Genomic DNA, 22,762 nt, shown 5'->3' on the forward strand with positions numbered 1-22,762 from the left:
ACTATTTCGGCAGCCGGGCCCCCGGAGCTCGGTGGTTCTGCTGATTTTTCATTCCGGAGGCTTTTTCGGGAGTTTCGGACCTCCGAAAAAATATTCCGGGACCAGTTCCACGATTCTCGCGACGCCCCGGACGTTTCAAGTACCATATTGGTATACTTCCGGTGAACTTCCAAAATGGCCTCCGGTCTGGCCGGATCGCTTACAGTCCAAAAAAAAAGGCTTTTTCGGGAGTTCCAGACCTCCGAAAATTATTCCGGGACCAGTTCTATGATCCTCGTAATTTTTCGAACGTTTTAAGTACCATATTGGTATACTTCCAGTAAATTTCCAAAATGGCCTCCAGTCCGGCCGGACTGTTTGCAGTCCGAGAAAACTGGCTTTTTGAGCCTCAAAATTTGAGTATTCACACTCCTGTTACCACTAACCCTCCAGGACCCAATATGAGTTGGGTACCTAAATCTGCTTGATCTTTTCAGGTGTTCCTAAGGAGTGAGCTGGGAATAGAAATGTGGTACATGGACAGCGCTTGCTCTAGGCATATGACTAGTGACAGAAAGAAGTTCACCAGATTAGAAAAGAAAAAGGGAGGTACAGTAAGCTTTAGAGACAAAGCAAAAGGTAAAATAGTTGGTATTGGTGTGGTAGGTTCTAATCCTTCAATAGAAGATGTATGCTTAGTACAAGGATTACATTATAACTTGTTAAGTGTTAGTCAGATTTGTGATAAAAATAGAAGAGTGATCTTTGAACCTTCTCATTGTGAAGTTCAGAACATGCATGATAATAAAACCTTATTCGTTGGAAAAAGGTTTGAAAATATATACCTAGTAGATCTCTCTGATATGCATAACCAGGATATATGTTTAGTTTCTGTTGATAATTCTAGTTGGTTATGGCATAGAAGACTTGGACATACAAGCATGCACCTTATTTCTAAATTGTCTAAGAAAGATTTGGTTTGAGGTTTGCCAAAGTTGAAATTCGAAAAAGATCACATTTGTGATGCTTGTCAAATGGGCAAACAAACCAGAACATCTTTTAAATCCAAGGGCATGGTTTCTACTTCTAGACCTTTAGAATTGCTACACCTTGATTTATTCGATCCAATTACTCCTTCTAGTCTTGGAGGAAAATTCTATGCACTTGTTATTGTAGATGATTACTCTAGATTCACCTGGACACTCTTCCTTAGAAATAAGGATGAGTCATATGACATGTTTGTTCATCTTTGCAAGAGAATACAAAATGAGAAAGGATACAACATCACGGCAATTAGAAGTGATCATGGAGGAGAATTTGAAAATCAGAAATTCGATGCTTTTTGCAATGAGTTAGGAATCTTCCATAACTTCTCAGCACCTAGAACACCTCAACAAAATGGAGTAGTGGAACGCAAGAATAGAACACTTCAAGAAATGGCCAGAACCATGCTAAGTGATTCTAAACTACCAAAGTATTTCTTGGTAGAAGCAGTTAACACTGCCTGTCATATTCTAACCAGGGCTTTGGTAAGATCTAAACTTAAAAAGACTCCATATGAGCTATACAAAGGTAGAAAACCAAATATTGGTTATTTTCACATGTTTGGGTGCAAATGCTTTATTCTAGATAACAAGAAAAATCATCTTGCCAAATTTGATGCTAAATCTTATGAAGGTATTTTTCTAGGATATTCTAGTAATAGTAAAGCATATAGAGTGTTTAATAAAAAGACTCTAGTTGTAGAAGAATCTATTCATGTTGTGTTTGATGAATCTGACTCTACATCTAGAACATTAGAAAGTGATGATGTTGTAGATTCTAATCATGAAAAGCAAAATGAACAATCAGAACAACTAGAACAGCCGGAAAGTGAGCAAAACACTGATAATCAGGCTGAACCAGAAGTTGAACATGAAGATCAGAATATAGTTGAAAGTCAAATGCCAGAAAGAGAAAATGAAGATTCTCTATTACCAAAAGAATGGCGATTTCATAAGTATCATCCCCAAGAAGACATTATGGATAATCCCTCAGAAAGGATGATGACTAGAGCTCAACTTAAAAGATATTTTGGTAATGTTGCTTTCGTTTCTCAATTAGAACCTAAAAATTTAGAAGATGCTCAAAATGATGAAAGTTGGATTCTTGCTATGCAAGAAGAGCTAAATCAATTTGAGATAAACCAAGTTTGGAAACTTGTTTTTAGACCTAAAAATCATTCTGTTATTGGAACAAAATGGGTGTTTAGAAATAAGCTTGATGAACAAGGTAACGTTGTGAGAAATAAAGCAAGATTAGTGGCTCAAGGGTACAACCAAGAGGAAGGCATCGATTTTGATGAGACCTTTGCCCCGGTTGCTAGACTTGAGGCCATTAGAATGATTTGTGCATTTGCATGTTTTAAAAACTTCATGTTATATCAAATGGATGTGAAGAGTGCTTTCCTAAATGGTTTTCTAAATGAAGAAGTGTATGTAGAACAACCTCCTGGTTTTGAAATTTTTGATAAACCTAATCATGTTTACAAACTTACTAAAGCTCTTTATGGTTTGAAGCAAGCTCCTAGAGCTTGGTATGAAAGATTGAGTAAGTTTCTATTGGAAAATGGTTTTTCAAGAGGAAAGGTTGATACAACACTATTTATCAAAAATAAAGCACAAGACATTCTAGTTGTACAAATTTATGTTGATGACATAATCTTTGGATCTTTTAATGATCTTCTTTGTAAGGAATTTTCTAAGATTATGCAGGGTGAGTTCGAAATGAGTATGATGGGAGAATTAAACTTCTTCCTTGGACTTCAAATCAAACAATGTGAGAATGGAATTTTCATTAATCAAGAAAAATATACTAGAGAATTGTTGAAACGATTCAAAATGGAAAATGCCAAGGTATGTAGTACACCAATGAGTCCATCCTCAAAATTAGAAAAAGATGAAAAAGGTAAGGATGTGGATATCAAGTTGTTTAGAAGTATGGTTGGTTCTTTACTATATCTAACGGCAAGCAGACCAGACATACACTTTAGTGTTTATCTATGTGCTAGATTTCAATCGTATCCCAAAGAATCTCATTTAATTGCTGTAAAAAGAATATTAAGATATCTTTGTTGAACTTCTAACCTGGGTCTGTGGTATTCTAAAGGTGATACATTTGATCTTGTTAGGTATAGTGATTCTGATTTTGCAGGAAGCAGAATAGATAGAAAAAGCACGTCTCGGACTTGTCAATTTTTAGGCAACGCCATTGTATCATGGTTTAGCAAGAAACAGACATCTGTTGCTCTTTCTACTGCAGAAGCGGAATATGTTGCTGCTCGAAGTTGTGTTGCACAAGTTCTATGGATCAAACAACAGTTGGCAGACTATGGACTAAAATTAGAAACAGTGCCAATCAAGTGTGACAACATAAGTGCCATCAATTTATCTAAAAATCCAGTTCAGCATTCAAGAACCAAGCATATAGAACTCAGACATCACTTTATACGTGATCATGTACAAAAAGGTGACATAGTAATTGAGTTCATTCCTACAAAAAAGCAATTGGCAGATATCTTTACTAAACCCTTAAATGAAAGTCAATTCTGCTCAATTAGAAGAGAACTTGGTATGTTAGTTCTAAACTCATAACTTTAGAACTCTGTAAGTATGTTCTAAACTGCTTTCTATATTCGAAAATGAAAGACCTGCTATGTTCTAATTTTTTTTTTGTGAAAAATGTTTTTGTCTAAAGAGAAATGCATATTGCTCTGATATGACTTTCTAATGTCACTATCAGAATCTTGCTTTAGACCAAATCCGAAAACAGTTAATTTATTATGTGTGTTTGTTTTATTATGTTTCGTATCCTTAGTGTTTTGGCGGTTTTATTGTTTTATTATTTTTTTTTCTTTTATTCTATTTGTCGTTTTGAATTTCTTTAAAAACTGTTCTTTATTTTTGATTTCTTCCGCCACTTAAGTGTTCTTTGTCTCTTTATTAACTGCTTCATATTCTTTCTCTCACTCTCTTACTAACAAAACCCTAAGCTGTTCTATGTATCAAAAATCTCAACAATGGCCGAATCTAGTTCCACCTCATCATCCGATTCCTTAACTGAGCAAGAACTTCAACTCTTAAAGAGGCTTTCAAAGAACTATGAGCAAAAGGAGTCAAAACAGAAAAAGCCAGATGAGGAACCAAAGGAAGGAAAAACAGAAACTGCTACTTCAAAGAAACAAGTAGCTAGGGCACGCGACAAAGGTAAATCTGTTCTCTCACCATATCCTCTCATGCGTTCGTATGTCATTGATTGGAAATTTTTTGGTAGTAATGAGTTTGATTTCAAGGAACTCTTTAAGTTTCAAGGTTGGATGAGTTTTCTGTCGTTAAATTGACTGTGTTATGAAAGTTTAGTCAAAGAGTTCTACGGTTCTCTTAAGGTTAGTGGAACAGAGTCGATTTCTGTAAAGCTTAAGGGTGAGATCAAAGCGTTGTCTTACGCTGACTTGAGCAAGATTTTTGATTTGCCAAATGCTGGGTCTAGGGTAACGAAGATTAAGGATATTTCTAGGGTTAGTGAGTACAAAAAGGAAGAATTTGTGAAGAAAATTGTGAAAAGGGGTTCTGCTGACAAACAGGGCACTATTAAATGTTCAAATTTGACAAATAGCATGAAATGGCTATACAAACTAATTGTGCATTACATTTATCCCAAGAGTGCCTCACTCACATATATGAATCAGGTTGAGTTGTGCATGATGTGGCACATAGTTGAGAAGAAACCTCTCAACCTATGTCATATTATCTTTGACAAGATGCAGAACAACCCTAAGAAACTGCCCTATGGAATGATACTTACACTAGTGTTTGAATTCCTGAATGTTAATTTAAAGGAGAGTGATGGCTATAATGTTTCAAAGCTGGACAGTGGGTCATTAAAAATGAAAGATGAAGAAGGTGAAGAAGAAAAGGAGAAAGAAGAGAAAAGAAAAGAAGGAACTGAGAAAGAAGAGAAAGGAAGATAAGAAGCTGAGAAAGAAAAGAAAGAAAAAGAAAAAGAGAAAGAAAAGAAGGGAAAAGAAGAAGAGAAAGAAAAGAAAGGAAAAGAAGAGGATGAGAAAAAGAAGAAGAAAGAAGAGAAAGGGAAAGCCAAATTGGAAGAAATAGAGAAGGAAGAAAAGATAGAGGAAACAAGAGGAGAAGAAAAGAAATTAGAAGAAGAAAAGAAGGAAGAGACAGAAAAAGAAAAAGCTGCTGAGAAGGAAGCAGGATTAGAAAAAGAAGAAGAAGCAGAAGAGAAAAAGGAGTCTGGAAAAGTTGAAAAAGGAAAGAAAGTAGAAGAAGTCAGTGATGCTGAGACAGAAAAGATGGAATTAAGTGATGAAGAAAAGTCAACTGAGGTTAAAACAGAAAAAGAATCTGAGTTCTTATCAGCTAAAAGGAGTAGGGAAGCTATGCTAGGAAGAATGGAGAGAGAGAGCTAATAGAAGAGCATAACAAGGAACTCGATGAGGCAATAAAGCATTGCAAGACTGTGATTGAACAGAATCAGTCTCTCATTGAGACCTTGGAAAGAATGAAAGATGTGAATGATAGGAAATTAGCTACTCTAAAAGTTAAAGGAACACCCTACATTCCTACCTCAGAGAAACCAAAGAAGGTCAAGCACACTGCGGGTAAACATAGGACTCATGGAAGAAAGCCTCTATTGCACCCTTCTTCTAAACGGCCAAAAAGTTCTTCTAAAACTGCTCCTGCTCAGAATTTGAGAAGTTCTAAGAGACTTAGAATTGATCCCAAGCCTCTATAATTTTCTGTGTTATGAACATTTTCTTTAGGATATGTTGTTTAAACTCTGTTTAATTTTCTTTTTATTATGCTCTGATCTTTTTCTAACCCTTTTGTATGATGACAAAAAGTGGGAGTGTAACATCCCTTCCCGATCCACCCGTAAACCCGAATGAACCGAGTCGAGACGCTACAATCTGGTTGACTCTATGTCCTGTCATGCTGATATCATAATGTATACTGACTATACTATCATGCTGTTGCTTTCTACATTAGTACTGTGCTTAATATTTACACGACATTATACTAGTGTCCAAAATGAAATGGGCCCAACTATATGCCCTGTACATGCCATGATCAATATAGACAGAATTAAAATATCAAAATGAGTAGCTACCCTGAAGACTGGATCTTCCAAAGATGAACTGCAGCAGTTGTAAGATGATTCTCTATGGTCCAGACCCAAAACCTATGAGTTAAACAAGTAACTCGCTGAGCATATAAAGCTCAGTGGATATCTCAACTTATAAATAAACATGCAAGCACACATATCATTATACTTTCATGATATCAATGTATAAATAAACATATAAGCACAAGTGCATTAGCTTTTCAGTAGTTTTCTTACTGTTCATTATGCTGTATGACTTATGAAATTTTACATCATATAAGTGAGAAATAATATAATCTCCGAACTGTATGGCTCCATAAGGTTACAGTGAAACCGAAGAGATAAGAAGAACTGTATGAATACTGTATGAAACTGGATGAATACTGGATGGCTGGGCTGATATGGCCCATATATAATCATATCCACTCAACGGCCTGTAGCCGGAGTACCAAACTGTATGGAGCGCAGATCTGCTATCCTATGTCGCGACATAGTCTTATCTACATGGTTTCTGCCTAACCTCAATGGAGCATATTATCGGTATTTCAAGAATACAAAACAAAAGCATATTCAATTCATCATCAAATTCATAACCGATGTTGTTTACCTGTATGCTGTCTCATTCTTTCATGCTTTAAGAGGATATCATAGATAAATCGAAGTAAAAGCACACAATTGATAATTTGCATGGAAATCTAATTGATGCACCCGTGAGGCAACTTGTACTAATCATTAGATAACTTAATTTTTACCGGTCAGTTTAAGGAATTTATTGCTGTTAATGTAACTCAACTCAGAAGGTTCAAATTCAGTAGTAAATCTTAGGTTGCATGAAGCTACATATGCATGCCAACAACATTTCTAATGTAGCCTTGAAATATGACAGGGCAGCCTGCACATGTTTCACAAATTCTAGCATAACTCTATATTTAGAAGTCCAATTGCAGTAAATCTAAATTCTATTGTTAGCTAACACATTAAGGTACAACTTTGTCTTCTATCACATCTCTGAATTACGTTGGTAAGGTAGTCAAATATTGAGCTCAAGTAGCAACTGCCAGTCTGCCCAGCTGTTGGTTTCCAGCCTGCATAGTTTGTACTATTGTGGTCATATCTCTCAATTTATACCTCCACTTTAGGTGATTCTACATTCTATGGTTAGATAACACATTAGGCTACAAATTGTTCTTCTACCACATCTCTTAATTACGCTGGTAAGGTAGTCAAATATTGAGCTCAAGTAGCAACTGCTAGTCTGCCCAGCTATTGGTTTCCAGCCTGCACAGGTTATACTATTTTGGTCACCGCTCTCAATTTATAACTCCAATTTAGGTGATTCTACATTATATGGTTAGATACCACATTAGGCTACAAATTTGTCTTCTACCACATCTCTTAATTACGTTGGTAAGGTAGTCAAATATTTACCGAAATGAGCAACTTCTAGTCCGTCCAGACTGTTGATTTCCAGCCTGCACAGTCTGTACTATTTTGGTCATATCTCTCAATTTATAACTCCAAATTAGGTGATTCAAAAACTCATGGACAGATAAAACATAGAGGAATAAATAAATCTTCTATACCACTTCCTAATTCCATCGTTAAACAAAGTCAAAATCAGGGTGAAGTTACTGGTCAGTAGTCCAACAAACTTGGTTCAGCATGAATTCAATATCTACTTCATTCATTCAATTCATCCCATGCATTATCACCATTTACAGACCTCTAATTCAACATTCAGTAATATATGTTTTCATTATCAACACACTACACAAGTATTCATGCAAGAAAATGTGAAAAACTAAAAGAGATATCAAACCTTCAACCAAAAGAGCTTTAAAGCTTCTTCTTAAGTTCCTTTTCCTCCTACTTTGAGCTCCCCTCTCCTATACATAATAACTCTTATAAATCATCTAAAATATCACAAAAGTATGAACTTTAAGAAAAGCTACTTACTTGGATAGAGTTCTAGGTTGAATTTAGTGTTTAAATCAGATGAAAATTGATGGAGAAAGGAAGGACATGAAGAGAAAGATGAAGGAGATAAAGAGGAAGATGAAGATGAAGAAGACGTTGAAGATGAAGATGAAGAAAGCAAACTGAAATGGAAGTCTCGTATACTTCCCAACTATCTCTTCAATTGTATGGTACAATTACCAAATAATACCTACATTTTCTACATGTTACATTTTAATACCTCAACTTAATATTTTAGTGCAAGTAAGTCCTACTCCTTATACTTTAATCTTTTTGTTTTATGCAAGTAAGTCCACTTCTCTTACTTATTTAAGTTACATCCCATTCTACCCCACTCTGGAGTTAAATGGCTCGAACCGGGTTCAAGTTCGGCCCGACTCGACTCGACTCGACTCTATGCAACGACTCGATTCAGTAGGATGTCACAGTTCTACCCTCCTAAATAAAAAACTTCGTCCCGAAGTTTACCTGTTGTGAACAAATGCGGATACTGTTGTTGCATGATTTCTTCAGATTCCCAAGTTGCTTCTTCTGTTTTATGATTCCTCCAAAGAACTTTTACCAATGCTATTTTCTTGTTTCGCAATTCTTTAATTTCTCTGGCTAGGATCTGAACTGGTTCTTCTTCATAGGTGAGATCTGGCTGTATTTCAATCTCTTCTGCTGATAACACGTGTGATGGGTCGGCTCTGTATCTCCTTAACATTGATACATGGAAGACATTATGAATACGATCTAATGCCGAAGGTAGCGCTAAGCGATAGGCTAATGGTCCTACACGTTCAAGAATCTCGTATGGACCAATGAACCGAGGACTAAGCTTACCCTTTCTTCCAAACCTTAGGATCTTTTTCCAAGGTGACACTTTTAGAAATACTTTATCACCAACCGTATACTCAATGTCCTTTCTCTTTAAATCAGCATAGGACTTCTGTCGATCACTTGCTTCTTTCAGCCGTTTTCTAATGATTTCCACTTTCTCTTCTGTTTCTCTAACCAAATCTGGACCCAAAATCTTCTTCTCACTAAGTTCTGTCCAACACACAGGTGTCCTGCATCGTCTACCATACAATGCTTCATATGGTGCCATCTTGATGCTCGATTGATAGCTGTTGTTGTAGGCAAATTCCATGAGATGTACATATCTGTCCCAGTTGCCTTCAAATTCTATAACACATGATCTCATCATGTCTTCCAGGATTTGAATGACTCTCTCTGACTGGCCATCTGTCTGAGGATGAAATGCAGTGCTAAAATGTAGTTTCGTTCCTAATGCGTCTTGCAGTTTACCCCAGAACTTTGATGTAAACCTTGGATCACGATTAGATATAATGGATGATGGAACTCCATGCAGTCAAACTATTTCTCTAACATAAATTTCTGCTAACTTGTCCAGAGAATAGTCCATCCTAACTGGTAGAAAGTGCGCAGACTTGGTTAATCTGTCAACAATTACCCATACTGCATCATGCTTCCGCTGCGTCTGAGGTAATCCGGTAGCAAAATCCATCGTGATCTGATCCCATTTCCATGTTGGCACTGTTATTGGATGAAGCAACCCAGCTGGCAATTGATGTTCTGCTTTTACTTGTTGACATGTCAAACATCTTGTTACAAAATTGCCAATGTCTTTCTTCATGCCTGGCCACAATAGCCTTTCTTTAAATCTTGATACATCTTAGTACTGCCTGGATGCAGTGTATATGGGCTGTTGTGAGCTTCATGCAGAATCTTTTGTCTGATCTCCCCTGTCTGTGGTACAACAACTCTGTCTTCATAGTACAATACGCCACTGTTATCCAGTCTGAATTTCCCACCATGGTCTTCCTGTACTTGTTTAACCCATAGTGCTATTTGCTCATCTTTCTTCTGTGCTTCTGCAACTTCCTAAACCCAAGATGGTTGTACTTGCATTTGTGCTAGAATAGCTCCCTGTTGTTGCAACTCCATGCTGATTCTCATTGATCTCAAAGCATACAATGATTTTCGACTAAGGGCATCAGCTACCACATTAGCTTTGCCCGGATGGTAATTAATGACATAATCATAATTAGCCAAAATCTGCATCCACTTCCGTTGTCTTGAATTCAAGTCTTTCTGTGTCGGTAAATACTTTAAACTCTGATGATCTGTGTCAATGTAACACTTTTCACCGTATAGATAATGCCTCCATACTTTGAACGCTAGAATAATGGCTGCCAGTTCTAAATCATGGGTTGGATAATTCAATTCATGTGGCTTCAATTGTCTGGAGACATAAGCGACCACTTTACTGTCTTGCATAAGTACACATCCTAACCCAGTATGAGAGGCATCACTGTAAATCTCAAATTCTTTACCTGACACTGGTTGGGTTAACACTGGTGCTTCAGTCAACTTTTTCTTCAAAGTTTCAAAACTCTGCTGACACTTATCATTCCATTGGATTGCAACCTCTTTCTTCAACAATCTTGTTAAAGGTGATGCAATGATGGAGAATCCCTTTACAAACTTTCTGTAATAGCCGGCTAAACCCAGAAAACTTCGAACTTCTGTGACATTCTTGGGTGGTCTCCCATCAATAATAGCTTCAATCTTCTTAGGATCTACTCTGATACCCTCTGATGACACCACATGTCCTAAGAAAGAAACTTCTTCCAGCCAAAACTCACACTTACTGAGCTTGGCATAGAGCTGTTTATCCCTCAGTGTCTGAAGTACAATCCGCAAATGTTTATCATGTTCAACCCTATCTCTGGAGTAGACCAAAATGTCGTCTATAAACACCACCACGAACTGATCCAGATATGAATGAAACACGCGGTTCATGAGATCCATGAAAACCGCCGGTGCATTTGTGAGACCAAATGGCATTACTAAAAATTCATAATGACCATATCGGGTCCTGAATGCAGTCTTAGAGATATCTTCTTCCTTTATCCGCAGCTGATGGTATCCCGACCTGAGATCGATCTTAGAAAACATGCCTGCACCCTTTAGTTGATCAAACAAATCGTCGATTCGAGGCAATGGATACTTATTCTTGATTGTCAGCTTGTTCAGCTGTCTATAATCAATACACAGTCTGAGTGATCCATCTTTCTTCTTTACGAATAACACTGGTGCTCCCCAAGGTGATACACTGGGTCGAATAAAGCCTTTGTCTAATAACTCCTGCAGCTGAATCTTAAATTCTTTTAGCTCTACTGGTGCCATTCTGTAAGGTGCAATTGATACTGGTGCTGCTCCAGGATAGACATCTATGGTAAACTCCACTTCCCTCCTTGGTGGTAACCCTGGTAACTCTTCTGGAAATACGTCTGGATAATCACATACTGTTGGTATGTCTTGCACTTTTAACTTTTCTTTATTTGCTGTCAGTGCATATACCAAATATGCATCACAACCCTTCTGAATTAATCTTTTTACTGCCATGGCTGATATCACATTACCCAGAAAATCTCGCCGTTTTCCGACGACTGTAATCTCGTCCCCTGCTGCTGTATATAATGTCACCCTTTTCTTTGCACAATCAACTATAGCCTGATGTCTGGATAGCCAATCCATACCCAGAATAACATCAAATTCTCTGAATGGTAACTCCATAAGATCTCCTGGAAACTCCTTCCCATGAATCACAATTAGACATTCTTTGACTACTGTATGGGTTTTTACTGCATCTCCTAATGGATTAGTAACCAAAATACCCTGACTCACATGTGCAACTGCTAACCCTTTAACCCAATGTTTAGGTATGCTAATGTAAGAATGTGATGATCCAGGATCAATTAAAGCATAAACTGTATGATCAAATAAAGAAAACGCACCAACTATGACATCTGGCGCTTCCTCATCTTCCTTGGCTCGCATAGCATAGACCCTGGCTGGAACTCTGGTATCGGGTCTGTCCACAGTCTCTGACTGCTGTCTCTGCCCTCCGGAGCTCTCACCTCTACCCCGACCTCTACCTCTACCTGCTATGAACTGTGTAGGAGCTTCTGCCCTCTTAGGACAGTCCTTCTTCTGATGGTCTGATGCTCCGCATATCATGCATCTACCAGTCACCATCCAACAATCTCCAGCATGTCGTCTGCCACAATGCTCACAAGGTGAAAAAGTATAACCATCTGACCGTGTACCTCTACCGGTGCCTCTACCAGTTCCTGTGCCTGACCCTCAACTACCACCGGCAGAACTAGCCACGACTGATACCGCTGGCGTATTAGCACCTCTAGATGTGCCTTGGCTAAAGGGACGCCTAGGACCAACTGAAGTACTAGCACTTCTGAATCTCTTGCTCTCCGACTGGTATGTACTGGGTGCACTCTGAGTCTGATCTCTCTTCTGCTGAGACCGCTGGCGTCTGGTACGCTGACTGGCCTGAATTCGCTCTATCTCCTGAGCTGCCTCTACCAAAGCTGAGAACTCTCTGAATCTGGAAGCTACCACTCCCATCTGAATCTCATCGTTCAGGCCCTCCTGAAACTTTTTACATCTCTCTACCTCTGTAGCCACTATTCGGTCACCATACCTGCTGAGTCTGGTGAATTCACTTTCATATTCTGCAACTGACATTCTGTTCTGTCTAAGGTATAGGAATTCCTTCCTTTTCGCATCAAGGTAAGCCTCTGTGATGAACTTTTTCTTGAATTCATCCAACAAGAATTGCCAGGTACGCTGCTCTGCTGGTACTCTTTGTTGAACAGTAATCCACCATGTGTATGCCTCCTCTATCAGTAATGACGTGGCACAAATCAACTTGTCCTCTGGTGTACACTGTAATTGCTCCAGGACTCTTAAAGTACCATCTAACCAATATTCAGCTGTTTCTGGATTGTCATCCTTGCTAGCTCTAAATTCTTTTGCACCATATTTTCTAAGCTTTTCTAATGGGGACTTTCTTTCTCTGTCTACTACTACTGATGCCTGAGGTATCACCCTTGCAATCTGTCTAAACGTATCTGCAAGTTGCTTTAACAGCACCTCTTGACCTGTTGCTACTGGAGCCTCACCCTCCACTGCTCTGGAGGCGTGTGACTCGCTTTCACCTTCCTGTGACATCCTCCTATAAGAATAACAACTGCTTAGTTCATCAGGGTAGTCATGGCATGTACACTATAATGACATATGCATTTAAGCCCGAGGAACTAAACTAGTGCTCTGATACCAAAATTTGTAACATCCCTTCCCGGTCCACCCGTAAACCCGAATGAACCGAGTCGAGACGCTACAATCTGGTTGACTCTATGTCCTGTCATGCTGATATCATAATGTATACTGACTATACTATCATGCTGTTGCTTTCTACATTAGTGCTGTGCTTAATATTTACACGACATTATACTAGTGTCCAAAATGAAATGGGCCCAACTATATGCCCTGTACATGCCATGATCAATATAGACAGAATTAAAATATCAAAATGAGTAGCTACCCTGAAGACTGGATCTTCTAAAGATGAACTGCAGCAGTTGTAAGATGATTCTTTATGGTCCAGACCCAAAACCTACGAGTTAAACAAGTAACTCGCTGAGCAAATAAAGCTCAGTGGATATCTCAACTTATAAATAAACATGCAAGCACACATATCATTATACTTTCATGATATCAATGTATAAATAAACATATAAGCACAAGTGCATTAGCTTTTCAGTAGTTTACTTACTGTTCATTATGCTGTATGACTTATGAAATTTTACATCATATAAGTGAGAAATAATATAATCTCCGAACTGTATGGCTCCATAAGGTTACAGTGAAACCGAAGAGATAAGAAGAACTGTATGAATACTATATGAAACTGGATGAATACTGGATGGCTGGGCTGATATGGCCCATATATAATCATATCCACTCAACGGCCTGTAGCCGGAGTACCAAACTGTATGGGGCGCAGATCTGCTATCCTATGTCGCGACATAGTCTTATCTACATGGTTTCTGCCTAACCTCAATGGAGCATATTATCGGTATTTCAAGAATACAAAACAAAAGCATATTCAATTCATCATCAAATTCATAACCGATGTTGTTTACCTGTATGCTGTCTCATTCTTTCATGCTTTAAGAGGATATCATAGATAAATCGAAGTAAAAGCACACAATTGATAATTTGCATGGAAATCTAATTGATGCACCCATAAGGCAACTTATACCAATCATTAGATAACTTAATTTTTACCGGTCAGTTTAAGGAATTTATTGCTGTTAATGTAACTCAACTCAGAAGGTTCAAATTCAGTAGTAAATCTTAGGTTGCATGAAGCTACATATGCATGCCAACAACATTTCTAATGTAGCCTTGAAATATGACAGGGCAGCCTGCACATGTTTCACAAATTCTAGCATAACTCTATATTCAGAAGTCCAATTGCAGTAAATCTAAATTCTATTGTTAGCTAACACATTAAGGTACAACTTTGTCTTCTATCACATCTCTGAATTACATTGGTAAGGTAGTCAAATATTGAGCTCAAGTAGCAACTGCCAGTTTGCCCAGCTGTTGGTTTCCAGCCTGCATAGTTTGTACTATTGTGGTCATATCTCTCAACTTATACCTCCAATTTAGGTGATTATACATTATATGGTTAGATAACACATTAGGCTACAAATGTTTCTTCTACCACATCTCTTAATTACGTTGGTAAGGTAGTCAAATATTGAGCTCAAGTAGCAACTGCCAGTCTGCCCAGCTATTGGTTTCCAGCCTGCACAGGTTATACTATTTTGGTCACAGCTCTCAATTTATAACTCCAATTTAGGTGATTATACATTCTATGGTTAGATAACACATTAGGCTACAAATTTGTCTTCTACCACATCTCTTAATTACGTTGGTAAGGTAGTCAAATATTTACCGAAATGAGCAACTTCCAGTCCGTCCAGACTGTTGATTTCCAGCCTGCACAGTCTGTACTATTTTGGTCATATCTCTCAATTTATAACTCCAAATTAGGGGATTCAAAAACTCATGGACATCTAAAACATAGAGGAACAAATAACTCTTCTATACCACTTCCTAATTCCATCGTTAAACAGAGTCAAAATCAGGGTGAAGTTACTGGTCAGTAGTCCAACAAACTTGGTTCAGCATGAATGCAATATCTACTTCATTCATTCAATTCATCCCATGCATTATCACCATTTACAGACCTCTAATTCAACATTCAGTAATATATGTTTTCATTATCAACACACTACATAAGTATTCATGCAAGAAAATGTGAAAAACTAAAAGAGATATCAAACCTTCAACCAAAAGAGCTTTAAAGCTTCTTCTTAACTTCCTTTTCCTCCTACTTTGAGCTCCCCTCTCCTATACATAATAACTCTTATAAATCATCTAAAATATCACAAAAGTATGAACTTTAAGAAAAGCTACTTACTTGGATAGAGTTCTAGGTTGAATTTAGTGTTTAAATCACATGAAAATTGATGGAGAAAGGAAGGACATGAAGAGAAAGATGAAGGAGATAAAGAGGAAGATGAAGATGAAGAAGACGTTGAAGATGAAGATGAAGAAAGCAAACTGAAATGGAAGTCTCGTATACTTCCCAACTATCTCTTTAATTGTATGGTACAATTACCAAATAATACCTACATTTTCTACATGTTACATTTTAATACCTCAACTTAATATTTTAGTGCAAGTAAGTCCTACTCCTTATACTTTAATCTTTTTGTTTTATGCAAGTAAGTCCACTTCTCTTACTTATTTAAGTTACATCCCATTCTACCCCACTCTGGAGTTAAATGGCTCGAACCGGGTTCAAGTTCGGCCCGACTCGACTCGACTCTATGCAACGACTCGATGCAGTAGGATGTCACAGGGAGAACGCAGGTATTTTGGATATTTTGGTATGTACTATGCTATATGGTGACCACTTATATCTTAGTGTTTATTGTTTTCTAACCTGTGTTGTCTATCTATATGGTCTATTTTGGCGAGCTATATATTTTATATGATGAACTAAGTGTTTTAGAACTTAGTTTCTTATTCTAACGTGATACGGATCCACCATCATCAATCACCTATGGAGCTCAAGGGAACAAGGAGCACAACAATGGCAATCCATTAGTACTTCCTAGTGGACCAATTACAAGTAGCCGTGCAAAGAAATATGGAGCAACCATGTCCTTATACATTCAAGAACAAGTCACACAAGAGCTCCATGACCTTGCTTTCAACAAGTGCTATGAAGAACTTGAAAGCACACCTAAGTTTCTCACATTAATGGAAGCACATGTTGAGATGGAATCTGAAATTCCAGCCTATGGCACGCCCAGACCTTGTTAGATTAGCATGCCTGTGCCGGGTAGCACGCCCAAAGCCGTGCCCGCGTCTGACTCTCGAGAGGAAACACTTACCACGAAGCACGCCCATGCCATATAGCACGCCCCAGGCCGTGCCCGTCTCTGACTCTCGCGAGGAAACATTCACCATGAAGCACGCCCGTGCATATTGGCACGCCCCAGGCTGTGCTCGCCTCTGCCTCTAGCGAAATTAGTTAGTTTATTTTGAGTTTTAACAATGTTAATGGGTTGGGCCTCCTATAATTCGGCCACCCTTGGTTATTTTATCCATATTTTGTTTAGATTTAGTTAATCTTTAGTTGATTTGGATTAGTTGTCCAAATCCTTAAGTTGTTAAGATTTGTTAGTCTTATCCTTAGTTGGTTTAGATTTGCTAAATCCTTATCCTTAGCTGATTTAGACTAACTATTCTAAATCTTTTAAGGATCTGGACCTCTTAGAATTAGTATAAATAGCTTGTTATATTGTACACATTATTCAATTATTCAATGAAATAGAAGTTCTTCAACTTTTCATGCTTAGGCGTGTTCTTTGCTTTAGAGAGAGTGTGAGATTGCATTCTTCTAATTGCATCAAAGAATCAAGGTAAACTTATCAATTCACTTGTGTCGTTTATCTTATTCTTTTACTCTATTATTGGTGTTCTTGCTTCTTTAAGCTTTGGGTGCCATAGAGGGGAGTTTAGTTTGATCTTGGATCTCTTCCAAATCTTGTCATAGAGTTCTTGGAATAAATTTCCATAGGGTTCCGCGTCAGTTTGATATCAGAGCCAAAGATTAAGGTAAATTCTTATTTATCTTAATTCTAGGGTTTGTGATTATTTGTTTTTCTTGTTTTCTTAAATTCCTGTGTTTGTCTTCTTGTTTGTTTAGTTTTAATTTTGAATTTGCATCAATTGTGTTTGTTAATTTCGTTCTTGTTCAAAAAAAAAAAAAAATCTAGAAGTTGTGATCTTAGATCTTGCTAAATTAGATCTGTAAAAAAAAAAAAAAAAAAAGGAGTAAGAAAAATTCGTCCACCATTGAAGCTTGAGTTGTGTTGTGTGGATTTTCCTTATACTCGCCCAGAGCTGCTTCAGACTGATCTCGGATCAGGGCTGGCGCCTTTGGCTTGGAGATGGTACAAATCAAACCTTCATATCGTTCGGTGCAAGAAATCGCTGAAGGAGCTGAGAACCTTTTTCGACACTTGCCCTCTGGAGCAGGTATGTGCTTAGTGATTCTTAGATATGTTAAATAAAAGGATTTATTAACATATTTGCATCTTTTTATAGGCTGAAGTGGGGCCAATGTGTAACACCCACTGGCCAATCCCGGAGAACCAGACGGCGGATGCCACAATCGGTGCCGGAGCACCGTCTTATGTCACTTATTAAAGCTAGATCACAAATTAGAAGTGGTTAAATTTTCATAAGGAGGCAAGTAATTAACATTTTGTTTGGTTTTTTTTTTTCTTTTGTTAACGAAAATAATATTTAAGGAAATTCCTACGAAAATTTCACAAGAGTTTCCCCTAAAAATTAACTTGCCACACAAAGAAAATATACACACTTCCAATTTTCTCCAAACCCCAAAACTCCAATTCAACATAACATACCACAAGCACTTCTAAATATCCATCAACATACGCATCATAGTCTAAACACATTCTTTTCAAGGAATATATAATCATCATACCCCAAAAATATAATAAGATGTTATTTCCTTCAATAATCATAACTCTTAATACATTATAAACTTATTATATACAACCTCCATAATACAATCTTTATATACATGCCAAAAATCACCATTTACAAAATATCCTACCCAAAATGTGATCTCTACTCTGATGCTTGTCCTCTGGTCTTTAAGAACACCCTCCGCTCCTAACCTGCGCGTGATAAAAATCAACGCGCTGAGTGGAAGACTCAGTGGTGCTAAATAACCAACAATTAAATTAACAATAAAAGCCAAGGCAAAACTTAAATTACTCAACTATATAAATACCGAAATCGCATTCATTTACTTCAACTACTTTGAAAGCAATGAGAAGATTATAAATACAAATATGTCTTCATTCTTTTATAGCAACAATAAAATTTCATTTTTCGTTAAGGCTCATACTCATGCAGAATGAACATAAGCAGATTTGATCGTGGCCTATATTAGCGCCACCCCCATCACACAATCGTGGCCTATGAAAGCACCACCGTGGCCTATGAAAGCACCACCCCCATTACACAATCGTGGCCTATGAAAGCACCACCGTGGCCTATGAAAGCACCACCCCATCACACAATAAGCGCGTCCGCCTATTTATAAGGGCTGATAACCCTAGCATATGATCATAGCTTCACAATAAGAAAATCCATCTCATCATACCACGTTTCAATCATGCATAGTAGAGCCCAAATCAAAAACATTCTTTCACAAAAGCAATAATTATAACTCAAAACCTCTTCATTTAGTACTCATCAGTTCAAAAGTTTTACTCAAAACACTATAAATGTATATATACTTAATATAGTAGAAAAGTACATAAATCAAGAACTTTTCAGCATTTCCATAAACATGACCTCTGCTAGGTTTTTAACACATAAATTGAGTTATGGGTCTCCAAATTGCATGAAATCAGATTCATTAGAAAGCTAAGACAAAATGATACAAATGTTCAGAAGGGAACACAGCCCAGATCACAGAGTAAGATAGCAAACAAAAGCTCAGAACACAGACCAACAGATCAGACCTGATTCAGCAGAACCAAGTCCAATGTTTCTTGAATTCCTACTTCACCAAACACTCAAATGAAACCAATCCAAAACGAGAGAATTATCAAGCCACAGGGAAACAACTTTTATGAAGAACTCAGAACCTAATCTTATTATTATAGTGGTCAAAATGGGCACTCAATTTAGTAATGCATGTGGCCCGACACAACAGAGTCAGTTTGGGTGTTTCAGCCATAAGTTGAGCTATGTATCTCCAATTTGGACACAAGAGGATGGGTTGGAAAGATAAGAAGTAAATATATAACTTTTATGAAGAAAATAAAACGTTATTTTGCCATTTGAGTGGTCAAAATGGACAATCATTTCGGATATATAGGGAAGACACCATAACAGAACCAGTTTTGGTATTTCACTCATAAGTTGAGCTACAAGTATTGAAATTGGACATAAGAATATGTTTTGGAAAGCTGAGAAATAGAGCTACAACTTTCATGAAGAAGTCAGAAACAGAAGGGAAGCATAAAGGGGTCGAAAGTGAGTTCCAATCCCACGGCAGAACACATCTCACATTAAAATTCAGCAATTTCAACAAAACATACAAAGTTCCCAAAATATATTCAAAACCCTAACCATGTAAAAACAACTTAAACAAGTGAAATTATGATTGCACTAACCTTATTAACAAGCTTGAAAAAGCTTGGAAATCCTTACTCCTTGGCTTTCTCTTTCCCCTTTGAGGATGGTTCTCCAACCTCTTCAAAGCATGAAAAATCAACATTACAAGCAAAACTTAACAAAAGAAATAGTTGGAGCATGATTTAATGCATCAATAACATGTCTAAACCATGAATTCTACTTAACAATTCACAAAACTGAAAAACCACAACTTACTTGCTTCAATGGTAACTTCACTTCTCTTTGGTTTTAATCACCAAACTCAACTTCTACTTCTTAATTCTTAAGAATTAAGTACTAATCTATGATTTAATTAGGTAGTTTGGTGGTAAATTTGGAGGTAAAAAAATGAAGAAATGAAAGAAAGAGGAAGAAGATGGAGATGGCGTGGATAAGGAGAAGAGAAGAAAGAAATAAGTGTTGTGGTGTTTACTTTTAAGTGCCAAAGTCAAATTTGACTTCCTAAAATCATGCAAAATGTGTGGCTAAGATCAAGTCCTAAGTAATCTCATCCAATGGCTCTAAATATTCCTCAAATAATTCTCTTCTACTTCTTAGTTAACTCCACCAATTAATTAAATTAACTCCACTAAAATAATTCCTCATTTATTTCTTAATATACCACACTAGAAATATTATGCATTCAATACATAAACTCTCCAAAAATATTCATTAAATATTTTCTACCCACCTAAATCATGCAAACATGCTCCAAAAATAGTAAATAAAATATTAACTATGCATAGTAATTTTTCCGGACTAAAATAATACCAAGTCCCGACCGATGGTACTATTCACAGACCGGTAAATCACTATTACGACACTAAAAGAAAAATCAGTCTATTACACAATGACTGCCCGTCTACAGAGCTGGATTCAGGCTGATCCTGATTTCCAGCGGTCAGACGCCTTGTCTCGGCGGAGGGTGGTCATGTCGCACCCCATCCTGCGGCGATATTATTTGGGCGAGAGGGTGGACATTCAGATAAGAGGTTGCCGGACTGTCCCTTTTTCCCCTCCTGAGGACATGAGAGCAGGTAGGCAGATGGTACTCACTGCTGCTCATACTGAAGGTATTCCACATGTGGAGCTCCTTATGGGAGGAGATTACGATGAGTTCTGCGGAATCTCTTTGATGCCGCCCATTGGATCTCGGCTTGATAATTTCCAGGGGCCGGTTCCTTCTCAGCCACTCGGCACCCGTTCTTCTCGGGCTTCGGGTCCCTCGACTCGAACTCCAAGGAGGAGGCCCATGACCGATCCCACTTCTTCCACTCCGGTTGGGGGTCCGTCGCAGGCCGGGCCTAGCCGGTCGACAGGTCCTTTCAGGGCTCCCCGGGCTATTTTGGAGGCTACCGGGCCACTTCACCCAGACCTGGCCAATCTACGTCTACCATACAGTATTTCTTACTTTGTCCCTGACAGCCCTCCAGCTCTTCGAGAAGTCTCCCTGGAGGGTGTGGATCGCCCGACTCTTCCTTCCGAGGACATCACTGAGGTAAAGCCTGACACATCTCTCTCACAAAAAGGATTCATAAGAGATTTGAGATTGACTTGTATTTTCCTTTGTATGATTTCCAGGTTCCTGTCGGGTTGGTCACTCAGATGATGGAGCTGGTTCTCGGGATGCAGCAAGAACTAGCTGCAGCCTGGACTCAGATAACCTTTGATGATCAGAGGAGGAGGAGGCCCTGCCGCTGATAGTTGCTAGATTTTCCAGCTTTCCTTTGTTTTTCTCTTGCTGTATTTTCTGTACTAAACTTTATTTGTACCTGCACTTTGGTTAGTACTGAAGATATGTATGCATGGTTATCAAATATGAAAAAAAAGAAAGGATTTTATTTCCACCCATTTTATGGAAAATATATACATTTTCTTTTTTAGAAAAGAACATTTTTTCCTCTTTTTTTTTTTTTTGGCACTGGAAATTATATACATATATATATGTATGTAAAAACAATTTTTTTTTTTAACAAAAGGAGGAAAAAAAAGAAATAAAATAAACAGAAAAAACAATGAATCCCTTCTACAACCATAGCATGCACAGCTGGACTAGGAGTCTCTCCAAAGTTGAAAAGATCAATTTGGGGAGGTACGGTCTTTCTCCTGTTATTACTCTTAGGGGTGTAATAGTTGATTGGGATTTTTTACGAGCCTGTATTAGACTTTGGGACCCTGAAGCCCACGTTTTCCGGTTTGGGGCCATGATGGAGGAGATGTGCCCTCTTTTTGAGGAGTTTTGTGCTACCATAGGGTGTGACCCCAATGCCCCTTTGGTCAAGCATGAGGTAAAAATCGGGTATGTTAGGTCGTTTGAAACCCTGTTTCAGTTCAGCCGACCCCAAGCTAGGGCTATGATCGTCGATGACAAGAAAGCAATCTTGCTGCCCTTGATTGACGAATTCTCAGAGGCTTGCCCAGACGACCCAGACCGGATGAGGCTGAGGATGCGGGCCTTGGTTTTCTGTTTATTGGCTGGCTTCTTGTTTAACCAGGACCCAGGCTTTGGGGATTTGCGTCTTTGCCCCATGGTTCGGTAAATGGAGGATATGGGCTGTATTGGCGGCATTGTGCTGGCCGAGACTATTAGGAGTCTGGACAGGGCTGCTTTAGGGTTCGATGACTGGACAGTCTCTCCCATCATTCTCCAGGTATTTCCCTTGTTATCTTTCCTCATTTTCTTCTCTTTTTTACTTTATTTCCTTGTAATAGAAAGGATCCATTACTCAGGTCTGGTTAAAGGACCACCTTCAAGTGGTTGCTACTCCTACTCTCTTGCCCTATAATCCCACTCAGTATCGTATGCGGAGGATTTTGATCACACACCCATCTACTGATGCATGGACTTCATGGCTGATTGAGTTGGGTCCAAATGAGATACTGTGGTTCATCTCCTGGTACAACATCACCCGCTTTATTCAGGTCAGCTTTCGCCATTCTCGGGTTTACCTTTTAGGCCTCACACACT

At 38.2% G+C, this 22,762-nt stretch overlaps 1 protein-coding gene across 1 annotated transcript; it reads right to left on the reverse strand.

Moving 5' to 3' along the window:
- Window positions 1–8,548: 8,548 nt before the first annotated feature.
- LOC149494656 (uncharacterized) lies at window positions 8,549–9,208 on the reverse strand. Its single transcript, XM_089724388.1, has one exon. It carries the CDS (start codon window positions 9,206–9,208, stop codon window positions 8,549–8,551), a length of 660 nt encoding a protein of 219 aa, XP_089580514.1.
- Window positions 9,209–22,762: the final 13,554 nt, after the last annotated feature.

The sequence above is a fragment of the Jatropha curcas genome, chromosome 7 (genome assembly GCF_041381405.1).
Source record: "Jatropha curcas cultivar XTBG-Jc1 chromosome 7, XTBG_Jcur_1.0, whole genome shotgun sequence".
Lineage (NCBI taxonomy): Eukaryota > Viridiplantae > Streptophyta > Magnoliopsida > Malpighiales > Euphorbiaceae > Jatropha > Jatropha curcas.

Excerpts from the sequence above, each read along its gene's own strand:
- LOC149494656 (XM_089724388.1), bottom strand. The coding sequence starts at position 9,208 with ATGGCACCATATGAAGCATTGTATGGTAGACGATGCAGGACACCTGTG.